Below are 11,977 nucleotides of genomic sequence, written 5' to 3' on the forward strand. Positions count from 1 at the left end.
ACTGTGTTCGCCAGCTGACAAATGCTGTTCTTGAAGTGCAGCTCACGCGCGGAGAGTAGCAAAGTAGCTACAGCCAGGGATTTTTTTCTTTTTCTTTTTACATTTTTTATCCCGTTTACAAAAGTGGATTTTTTTTTAAATATATAGTTTGGCGTTTTATGGTACTAGCAGATGGGGTCTTGAACGAGATGTTGGGTGGGACTCACTGTTGAATTGGACGTTTCTAAAGCCCCCCCACTCCTTCCCGTTTGGGTAAGTTTCAGTCTCCTGCAGCGCAGTATGCTCGCTCTTTTGTTTCATATGAAAGGCCTAGCAAGTTAGCTTAGCAAGTTAGCTAACCACGAATAAGTCAACGAGGGTAGTTAGCTAGCTATATTCGCTAGATGCATCACTTCGCCGTTATGTGCGGGGAGATCGATCCCCAAAGCTGAGTGGCACTATATCCAGCAAATGTTCAAGTATTGTATTATGATAGCCACCAGCCATCCACCCATTGTTTCACAATAAGCTAACGTTGCCATATCATTTACAAATTAACTTGTCATGTCAGATCCAGAGCAGAGCATTAGCTAGCTGCAGTTTGTGGTACGCGGCTAACTATCTAACTTTGGCGTAGCGCATCGCGTACTGGCTACATTTGATAACCAGAACAGCACTTATCCTGTTTACTAAGTGAACGTGTCATGTATGGTTCATGTAATAACTAGCGAAGTAGCTAGCTGTTCTTGTAGTGGCACGATCATCCTTCACATTTGGCTGAGTGAAGACACATAAATGTAGGTAATCCAGGACTAATAGCTCTCGCCTGTCAACTGTCATTCCAGTTCCGGTGAGTGTAGCTAACTAACTAGCTAAACATACGTTCTGTTCGTTTGTAAGAAGGCAGAGGGTTTCGAAGCCAGCTGTCAACTTGTTACTTTCTCTTAACACTATATTTTGGTGCATTTCTAGCAAACACTTCTGATTTGACCACTTTTCCCAGCTCAGCTTGGTCACTACACGCTAGTGTGCAATTTGGTTGTTCAGTATTTGCATAACTCGTGGGACACTAACACTGATCTTCAACAGTACGGAAAACTGAACTTTGACAGCCAACGGAAACGTTAGCTAACCTTTTAGGTTTTAGGTCTGACTTCTGTGTTGTAATTTTGAACACTGAACGTTTGCACTTCGGAGATTTTACTGAAGATGGGCACATTGAACTTTCTAGTTAGCAAATTATCTAATATATTTGATATAGCTAGTTAGTTGTTGATAAGCTACTATGTAGCTAACGTTAGCTAGCTAGAATGATATAGCTAGTTAGTTGTTGATAAGCTACTATGTAGCTAACGTTAGCTAGCTAGAAAGATAGACAACGAAAGTTAAAATCCACTGCTGTCAAATGTGCTTCTGGATGATGGAACCTAGTCTGGAGATCCGACGTTGAATTGCGTTGGATTGAACGTCGGGCATAAATGAGGGTTTGGATCAGGAAAGTTTCCTCTCATTAACGTTACCTCTACAAGCCAGAACCTTGATTAACATGATATGTTAACTTTACCGGTTGTCTGTGCGATTGGTCCTTTTGGAGGTAGGATTGTGAATCAATATATCCCCAAGAAAGTGTAATTACATCAACTTTTCAAGTGCTGGTAGTGCATTCAGATTTATCACCTGAACTATATAAACATGTGCATGAGCTCTGGAAGTATGCATGCGCTTTGAAAAGTTGACATAATTATACTTTACTGTGGATATTGTCTCCTATTCCTACCTGCAAAAGGACCAACCGCATGGACAACTAGTAAATTAAGTTAAAATATAATTTTATTTAACATTCTGGCTTGTAGGGGTCGTAAAAGAGGAAACTTTCTTGATCCAAACTCTCATTTATGCGGGACGTAGAATTCAAAGATATTCATTGTCAGGTTTCCAGGCTAGATGGAACTCAATCTTGACCTATATCCAATCATGTTCCCACTGAGGTCAGCAAAAATAAATACAATGTCAACATTTCTGTATTTCTGCTCAATTTCAGTTGCTATGGAGCAACCACCGGGGGACTCTGATTTACAGCCCCAAGACCTCTCCTCCACCCGTAGCCTCCCTGCTGCCATAGACCTGACCGCAAAAGGTGAGGTTTGCCTCGTTAAAGCCAACTCCATGGAGGCCCTACAGGTGGTCAAGCCTTCAAGCTGGTACCCAGGCTCTGGGAGCAGCAAGGGACTCTCCTTCCCAGAAACTGACCCCAACCACAAGCTTCAACCAGGAGACCAGATCCAGCCGAACGATGCCTTCTCCAACACTACAGTCACCCTCTCTTATGTAAGCAGGTCTCATATCTTTTCCACTCATGACTCTCTCTCTCACCATTCCTCTCTCTACGGCGTACCGTCAATCAGCAAGTTCTCAACAATGGATGGCTACCTGCAGCAGATGGACAGGCCTCTGGGCTTAGCGCCCCAGTCTGAAATGTTTGACTCTATGCCTACAGCCCAGGTGATGGCTGAGAATGTGGCAGGGGTTTGTCTGATGCAGCAGTGTCATGAAATCAACAGCAGTCGAGTTGCCAGTAATGGAAGAGTGGAGAAAAACAATCCTCATCAGAGAGCGAGTTCAATCGAACACAGTCTTTCTCAGGACACAGACGACAATGCAGGACTGCAGAATGGCAGGAGTAGCAGCAGCAGCAGCAGCTGGTCTAATTCTGCAATATGTATTGATTCCTCTCCAGAGCCTCTCACTACAGACATGGAGGAGGAAGGACAAAGGGCTGACTCAGAGGTTCTCTTTTTCATCTCATCTAGAACGGAGGAGCCTGTCCTCATCCAGGACAGCATGAGTCCCAGGGACCTGTGTTCTCATAGTAGGGAGTATATCAGTCCTCTGGGGGACACGGTCTCTCCCTCTACCTCACTGGATGACGTACAGAATGTGTTCATTCTGCCTCAGGCCTCCTGCTCACCCAGCTTTGAAAATGATGGTGATAATGCACCAATGTTAGATACCAGCAAGGACTACCAGCAGCCAGGGCATAAACCCAAGGCAGATTCAGAGCCTATTGTTGACTTGACAGAAGACAAGAGCACTCTCCCAGAGGTTTTAGAAAAGAAACCAAAGGAGACGACTGCTTCTCACTTGAATGGTAATGCAAAGGCAGAGCAGAGGACTTTTGAGAGGAAACAACTTCCCCCTCGCTCTGGCAGGGGAACTAGGTTAGAGGCCATAGTGATGAACATAAACCCTAACTGGTATAAAGTATCCACTAAGAAGCCCAAGGCCTCAAAGACCCAAACCCAGCCTCTGACAAATCCCCCGACTCAGAGCAGTCCATCTAAAGCCGATGTTAGTCCTAACAAACAGACCTCATCTGTAGGGAAGAAGAAAGTCCAGAATAAAGTAGCATCTAGCTCAGAGGGAGAGACTAAAGTAAAGGCAGCCGCAACGAAAGGCCGTCTGGATAGCATTAACAGGAACACAGACAGTTGTAAAGAGTCTACGTCAGATTCTGAACACACCCGTTTTTCCAAATATCCACACAACCACAGTACATCTCCAAAAACCTCCAGCCCACCCTTTGCAGATCCCGAGCCCTCCGAGGTGGATGTACTGACTGTATCACCGCCACTTAAAACATCTCCAAAAAGCCCTGGGAAGCATAAAGTGAAGACTGCATGCAGGGAAGCATCTTCTCCCACAGCTAAAACAGCGAAGGTAACCCCTGCTCCCAAGAAGAAACGGAAGAAACCCAGACTGGGCAAGTTTTCCGCTATGTTCTCCCCTCAGGAGCCTGAGATAAAACTGAAATATGTCAACTACAAGGAGGAGAAGAGGGATATGAGGAGGGACACTTTCTCTCCTTTCATCCACATGGGCCTTAAACCCTCCTCCACCTCCCCTGCCAACTGTACTGTCATCAACTACCCTGAGGAGGAGAAGCCCAGGCAGAAGGGTCAGGGGCAACAGCAGGCTGGAGGCTCAGGTTCTGGGGGTTTCATCCCTGGGGCTGTACCCTCCACCTCCTGCCTCCAGCTGGGCCGCATCTCCACCCATAGCCAATACCACAGCTCCCTGGTCTGCTGCCTCTGTAGAGGCTCGGCTAACGCCATGGACCTGGGGGACCTCCACGGGCCCTACTACCCTGAGGGAAACAGACCCAGCGCTAAACCCCCTGCTAGGACCCCAGGCCTCAAAGAAGAGGAGGATTTCAGTGACTCCGACTCGTCCTGCAGCATGAGAGGCCGGGGCAGAAAGTGTGCTCGGCCCCCGGGGGTCCCCTGGCCCCACAAACCAGGTCCACGGTTGAACCAAGAGGGCCTGCTGGGGAGGTGGACTAGCAACAGTGACCCTTCAGGCAGCCCTGCAGCAAAGAGGGCCAGGATTGAGAATGGGGCTGGGGTTACATCTGAGGCTGCAGTAGAGGACTGGTACAGCCCCCCTGTGGTGCCTCTAGACCAGTGTGAGTACTGGCTCCACGAGGACTGTAGCATCTGGTCTGCAGGTGTGTTCCTGGTGAAGGGGAGGGTCTACGGTCTTGAAGAGGCGGTCAAGGTGGGTCAGGAGACGGTAAGTTTAAGTCTTGCAGCCCAGGAATAGATGTGCCTCTGTTTAATTGAGTCTCTGTTGATTTATGATTGGGGTGTATACGTTGTATTCGGATTCTAAAATGGATTACATAGTTTTTTCCCCTCAATAATCTACACACAATACCAAATAATGACGCAGTACTTTGTTGAAGCACCTTTGGCAGCGATTACAGCCTTGAGTCTTCTTGGGTATGACGCTATAAGCTTGGCACACCTGTTTCTGGCGTTTCACCCATTCTACTCTGCAGATCATTTCAAGCTCTGTCAGGTTGGATGGGGCCGTTGCTGCACAGCTATTTTCAGGTCTCTAGAGTTGTTCGATCGGGTTCATGTCCAGGCTTTGGCTGGGCCACTCAAGGACATTGATACTTGTTCCGATGCCACTCCTGCGTTGTCTTGGCAGGTTTTCATCAAGGATCTCTCTGTACTTTGCTCCATGAATCTTTCCCTGACTAGTCTCCCAGTCCCTGCTGCTGAAAAACATCCCCACAGCATGATGCTGCCACCACCAGGCTTCATCGTGGGGCCAGGTTTCTTCCAGATATGACGCTTGGTATTCAGGCCAAAGAGTTTAATCTTGGTTTCATTAGACCAGAGAATCTTGTTTCTCATCGTCAGAGTCCTTTAGGTGCCTTTTGGCAATTTCCAAGCAGGCTGTCGTGTGCCTTTTACTGAGGAGTGGCTTCCGTCTGGCCACTCTACCATTACATTTCTTTCTTTTTTTTGAATGTACTTAACCTTTTATTTAACTAGGCAATTCCGTTAAGAACAAATTCGTATTTACAATGACGGCCTACCAGGGAATACTGGGTTAACTGCCTTGTTCGGGGGCAGAACAACATATTTTTACCTTGTCAGCTTGGGGATTTGATCCAGCAACTTTTCGGTTACTGGCCCAACGCTCTAACCGCTAGGCTACCTGCTGCCCCAGATTGGTGGCGTGCTGCAGATATGAATGTCTTTCTGGAAGGTTCTCCCATCTCCACAGATGAACTGTGGAGCTCTGTCACCGTGACCATCGGGTTCTTGGTTACATGACTGACCAAGGCCCTTCTCTGATTGCTCAGATTGGCTGGGCGGCCAGCTCTAGGAAGAGTCTTGGTGGATCCGAACTTCTTCCATTTAAGAATGATGAAGGCCATTGTGTTCTTGGGGGCCTTCAATGCTGCAGACATGTTTCTGGTACCCTTCCCCAGATCTGTGCCTCGACACAATCCTGTTTCTTAGATCTACGGACAATTCCTTCGACTTCATGGCTTGGTTTTTGCACTGACATGCACTGTAAACTGTGGGACCTTTTATATAGACAGGTGTGTGCCTTTCCAAATCATGTCCAATCAATTGAATTCACCACAGGTGGACTCCAATCAGGTTGTAGAAACATCTCAAGGATGATCAATGGAAATAGGATGGCCCTGATCTCAATTTTGTCATTATGGGGTATTGTGTGTAGCTTGATGGGGAAAATGTATTTAATCCATTTTAGAATGAAGCTGTAACATAACAAAATGTAGAAAAGGTCAAGGGGTTTGAATACTTTGACTGCACTGTATGTAGTGTTCTTTATCTCCCATAGGGAATGGACTTTTACCATGTTTTTGTAGAAGTGTGTAATAGTATCAGACTTCTGTTTAGCAATGTAAAAAATATTATAGCAGCTTGTATTTTGGTCTTGGCCTGGAACACAACCAATTCATTATATTTAGTGTTTTCAGACATGTTCTCGCTGCCATAACCCGGGTGCCATGTTGGGCTGCTTCTTCAAAGGATGCCTCAACAAGTATCACTACAGGTGTTCTCTACAGTCAGGTGAGTCTCCCCCTCTTTGTCCCCTTCCCTAGCTTGGTACCCTTCTACTTCTGCTTAGTAATGGGACCAGTTCCAATACTTGTGCCTAAGAAGGGAGGAGGGAAGGATGGCATTTGGAAGCATCTCAACCAGGCATCCAGGACTAGGGAGTATACTTGGTCTTCACATAAGTCTGCCATGATTCTAATGCAGGATTGTGTGTATAGTCAGTCCCTGCTGTGTTGACACCTATTAGTTCTCCAGCCTGTCACTAACTGCTACAACATCTGACTGATGCCGCCCGGTTCTCCTAGTAAACATTACCAAGCCTAGTCTAGCAGCCGATACAAGGGTATATTCATCGGGAAGCAAATGGGCTGAAATGGGGAGGGACCTGAATTTGTCCAATAAGAAATGCTTGTTTTCGTCTTTCCGTTGCAAAACGTTTTGCCACGAAGAGCGTTAGACTACAGAGGACCTGCAGTCTGTTGCTTGTCAAGGCATTCAAATGGGACTTGGTTGCAGTCAGACAAAGTTTGAGCCACCTCAGTGACTGATAATATTCGTAGTCTTTTCTGAGACATGATTTATCATAATGTTGCTTTATATCTGTATCTTATTCAAACAGACATCCAGCAACGTTCCCTGATTGTCTATTTTGTGTGCCGAATGCCATGTTTTCCCACAGTCTGGTAGAGGGCTGTTTCAGTTGAAGGTTAGGCCTAATACTGTGGTTGGATAACAGTATGGGCACCCCAGCTCCACGGACGTGCCCTGTATGTTCTGTAAATGGCTGTTCTAAGCGGAGGTGTGTGTTGCAAGCTCTCTCTGTTACAACCTATCCCTATCTGTAGCCTGTTGGTGTGTGTGGGAGCTGGTTCGGCTGCTGTTTGCTATTGAGCCATCTGATGAATCACTGTCTTTATTGATCCAAGCATTCTTCTCCCCACAGACTGTGTCCTCAATGAAGAGAACTTCTCCATGAAATGCACCAAGCACAAGGTATGGATGGTTGATTAATTGAAGTGACTGCTAGGTTTGATCCTTACTAAACCAATCTCTCTGTCTCTCTCTCTCTCTGTGTGGTTGTCAGTGATTTCAGTCTCACTGTATTGTACAAATATTGTCTTTGTGGAGAGTTGAAGCTGGCATGAAGCCAACAATTTATCAATCCTCCATTTTATGATTTACTGTACATCGCTAAAATGAAGTATAGCTTCAGTTCAGCATTGACTTACAGCCTGAATTGTAAATGTATTAAATAGATTTGTTTCTTCACCCTTATATACACAGTAATCCACAGTGAAAACATGTTTTTAGAAGATTTTGCACATTTATTGAAAATCTAGAAATATCTTGTTTATTTATTCACACTCATGAGTAAATACTTTGTAGAAGCACCTCTGGCAGTGATTACAGCTGTGAGTCTTTCTGGGTAAATCTGTAAGAGCTTTCCACACCTGGATTGTGCATCATTTGACCATTTTTATTATTTTCAAAATTCTTCAAGCTCTTACAAATTGCTTGTTGATAATTGCTAGATAACCATTTTCAGTTCTTGCCATAGATTTTTAAGTCAAAACTGTAAGTCGGCCACTCAGGAAAGTTAACTGTCTTCTTGGTAAGCAACTCCTTGTTTTAGGTTATTCCCAATCTGGCCCTCATAACATCATGGCCACTTAATCATCTCCAGCTTCCAATTGGCTCATTCATTCCATTAATGCCTTGTTGCGTATGTTTTGGAATATAAATGTGTATACTGTACAGGCTTCCTCCTTTTCACTCTGTCAATTAGGTCAGTATTGTGGAGTGTTGGTCCATCCTCAGTTTTCTCCTATCACAGCCATTAAACTATGTAAATGTTATAAAGTCGCCATTGGCCTCATGGTGAAATCCCTGAGCAGTTTCCTTCCTCTCCGGCAACTGAGTTAGAATGACACTTGTATCCTTTCTGGTGTAGTGATACACCATTCATAGTGTAATTAAAAACTTCACCATGCTCAAAAATATATTCAATGTCAGGTAAAAACATTTTTTTACCCATCTACCAATGGGTATCCTTCTCAAGCCATTGGAAAACCTACCTGTTCTTTGTGGTTGAGTCGTCTATGGTTGATATTCACAGCTCGATAGAATTATCTGTAAGGTCACTCAATGTGTGGGGTACAGAGATGAGGTAGTCATTGCAATTTATTATGTGACTTGTTAAGCACATTTGTACTCCTGAACTTATTTAGGCTTGCCATAACAAAGGGGTTGAATACTTTGATTCAAGACATTTCAGCTTTCTGTTTTTAATTCATTGGTATAAAAAAAAGAAGTTTTTAATAAATACACATTTACATTATGTGACATAAAATCTCAATCAATTTTTAAATTCAGTCTGTAACACAACAAAATGTAGAAAAAGTAAAGGGGTGTGAATACTTTCTGTACACAGTCCTCGAAAAACCAGAAGGGAATGAACATTGGGATTGTATTTCTCCAGCCCTTAGCCACTGCTAGTATTGTACAGTACACTGATCTACTTTCAGTGTTAAATGTTTTATTTTCACTGGGATTTTGTGTGTACGTGTTCCTCCCCAGAACAAGTCATTCAAAGGCCCTCCTGGGAACAGAAGAGATGACAGGTGACACAACCAGGACACAGACTACACATGGTCAGTGGTTCTGTTACGTTACGTTATACACAACAGCACCACCTCTCTTCTGGTCTTTGTCCCTACGAAATTCAGCATTACTAACCTGTCTGTGTTTGTGCACGAGTCACACATTATTGTAACATTCTTTAATAACAATGATGGTAGTGGGGCATTTCTGTGTATATCCAAATCATGAAGTGCTAAATGTTTAAATATCTTTGTTTGGAAACATGAATGTGTTTTTCTTTCTTTAAAAAAATTGAATTTCTTCCGTTCCAGGGTGTTCCGCAGGGTTTCTCCTATGAGCCCGGTAACCATGGCGACACTGGAACGCTGTCCTCTGATTTGAAAGCTGGCTTGCTACTCCTCCTGCTACTTGTTCTGTTGCCTTCAAGTGATACACTGCGCTGCACAGACTATGCAGAAGACCACGGCTGTCCTAATGTCCTGTTACCTCTGTCCTTCTCATTGGACTGGACAGGTTACGGAGGCTGCTAGATGGGCCAATGACTGAACAGAGGAGTTGGGTGCGGGGCCCAAAGCCAAGGTTACCATTAAAGAGAGATGTGTTCACCTCGCTTACAGTGGTGTGCTAAACACATGCTATTGCGTTTGTAATTATTTATTAGGAAAAAGGATTCTCCCCTTTTTTTATTTAAAATTTTGACAATAAAATTGGAGATATTTAATTTTGTAAGATTTGTAAGTATGTGATTTATATATTACTTATTTATTTTTTGGGAATCTTGTTGCTTTTGTTTTTACTTTGCAATTGACCTGGAGGTGTTTGTTATTGAAGGCCGGTTGGGTCGTGTTATTTGACGGGTCAAATAGGGTTATTTAACCTGTGTGTTTTTGACATGCAACGACCCGAACAGACTTCCATAGTTTGTGTCTTATGTTATTAGGAAGAACCAATGCTAAAGATTCCACTTGGTAGAGGAAGTGATGGTCGAATAGGGGTGGTGTGGAGACAGTGCAGAATGGTCTCGTATTTAGATCAACCCCGAGTTTCTCTACAGAACCATTTCTGATTACAATACAGGTACCTGATAATATCTTTTCATAAAGACCATACTTTGCTACAAGACTGACAGGTTTATTCTTATGTGATGAAAACAATAGCGGTTTTAGTTCTGATTTACAGTGGGCGGAAGTAGGCAAGGTGTACATTTCAACTGATTTTACCTGCACTATGTTTTGTCAGCACATTTGTATAGTGGATATGAAGAATTGAGGGAACTGTAGCTCGTGTGTATTGTTCATTCATCCTGTGACTGTACTTCCTCTAAAGAGGATGGAAGTCGCTGAAAGCACTTTGGAGTGGCACTTGCCATGGCTGCAGTATGATCTCCAAAGCGGACTCACCCTGGCCTGTAGCATCTAATTCAGGCACTGCCCCACATAGTTGTTGGCATCGTCAGTAGAGAGAACTTGTTCATCTGTTTTCATTCCATTGACACCATTCCTGTATTTATCTCACAGCTGTCTGGGACTGAAGTGATTGGTCCACACCTTCATTACCGGTCATCTGCTCTTGGCTTTCCTCTTCTGATTTTTTTTACTGAGACACAATTGATTTATTTCTCTTCTAGTATTACATTTCCAATGATAATGCAAGCCAATACTCACAATACTTTACACATGCATTATTTGTTTGAACAAGGGCACATGCTAGGACCATTCAACCGTCACATGATGTAAACTGACTTGATTTTAGATGACCTCTGTTGTCTGTAGAATTCCAACAAGTATAGGCAGAAGTGCTACAGTCAGTCTGTAGTTTCTAACCATCGACCACATTTTACATCAACCTTTACCAGGTAGCTGTTGATTTGGTCAGAATGGTCATCTTCAACCTTCTCCATTCACCTGTTTGTCTGAAGTCGAACCCTCAGCTGAACTCTCCTAAAGCCTTATCACTGCTACTAGACCTCTACTCATTTTCACCGGCTTTGTTGCAAAGACAAATCAGTGTGTGTCGAGTACATTGCCTTTCTGTTGGCCATCCACACCGCTAACCAGGGCAGCTCGAATGTAAACCAAGCAGGTCTGATAGATGTACATTTAGAGATGTCACTGTGGTTGGTTAATGTCGGTTGTGCTGCCTGGTGGTTAGTTTCTGTGTGTACTTTTCCGTAGTGACAGTAGAGGCAGTGTTGTTCTGAGACCTGTGAAGTCTGTAAAGGGAGACCGAACAGTGGTGACGGTGAATGTTACAGCAGGCCGCTCCCCGGGAGAGGATTCCTCACACTGCAGGAGACACACGTGTGTGTGTCTGTACCAATATCCACATTAGTATAGCACCTAGAATTAAGCGATGTATTGGGCATGAATTCTAAGTGGTATGGCTATTGGAATGTAGCTAGCTACACATAACCTCTTCTTACCTCCATATCTGGTTATATTGTGCCATCTGTTGTTTTTGTTTATTTTTTGTATGTATTGCAGTGAACCCGAATTTGTCATACTTTGCAAAATGAGCGCCAAACGCTCTGCTGTTCCTTATTGTCACAGCTGCTTTATTTAATCAAACTTATGCATTGTACCAGATGGGGCATTTGGATTGTTATTTTCATGGTTGTAAAAATGGGTTTGGTTTGTAATATTGTTTTCATGTCTAAATCTCAGGGCCGGGTCTCAATTATTCAAATGATTTGTGTTTTTGATTTGACCTATAAAATGTTATCACACATTGATTGACTGGAGCAATGCTAACCGTAGCAGGATATTGATCATCACAGCAGAGGCTATGTGTTGGCTACTATAACCTTTTCTTTACAGTCTACTGGTTAAACCTGTTCTTGATACATTTAGTTGTCAGTTGTGTTATGGGTAACGTTTGATAAGGCTGCCAGCGTCACTTCTCTTTCCCTCTTTATTTTAAGGTGACTTTACAGGTGTTATTTTGTACTGTGTGGGTTTACCCCTGGCTAACAGAGCTAGATGTAACTAAAATAAACATTTTGTCGCACCCCC

General features: G+C 43.8%; 1 protein-coding gene across 1 annotated transcript; it reads left to right on the top strand.

Moving 5' to 3' along the window:
• On the top strand, window positions 1-11,977 carry LOC139376671 (transcription factor 20). The gene is made up of 6 exons (XM_071119512.1): window positions 1-252; window positions 2,021-4,548; window positions 6,284-6,377; window positions 7,309-7,358; window positions 8,943-9,016; window positions 9,278-11,977. The coding sequence occupies exons 2-5, from the start codon at window positions 2,026-2,028 to the stop codon at window positions 8,988-8,990; spliced, it is 2,715 nt and encodes a 904-aa protein (XP_070975613.1). The 5' UTR covers window positions 1-252; window positions 2,021-2,025; the 3' UTR covers window positions 8,991-9,016; window positions 9,278-11,977.

Source organism: Oncorhynchus clarkii, chromosome 20 (assembly GCF_045791955.1).
Source record: "Oncorhynchus clarkii lewisi isolate Uvic-CL-2024 chromosome 20, UVic_Ocla_1.0, whole genome shotgun sequence".
Lineage (NCBI taxonomy): Eukaryota > Metazoa > Chordata > Actinopteri > Salmoniformes > Salmonidae > Oncorhynchus > Oncorhynchus clarkii.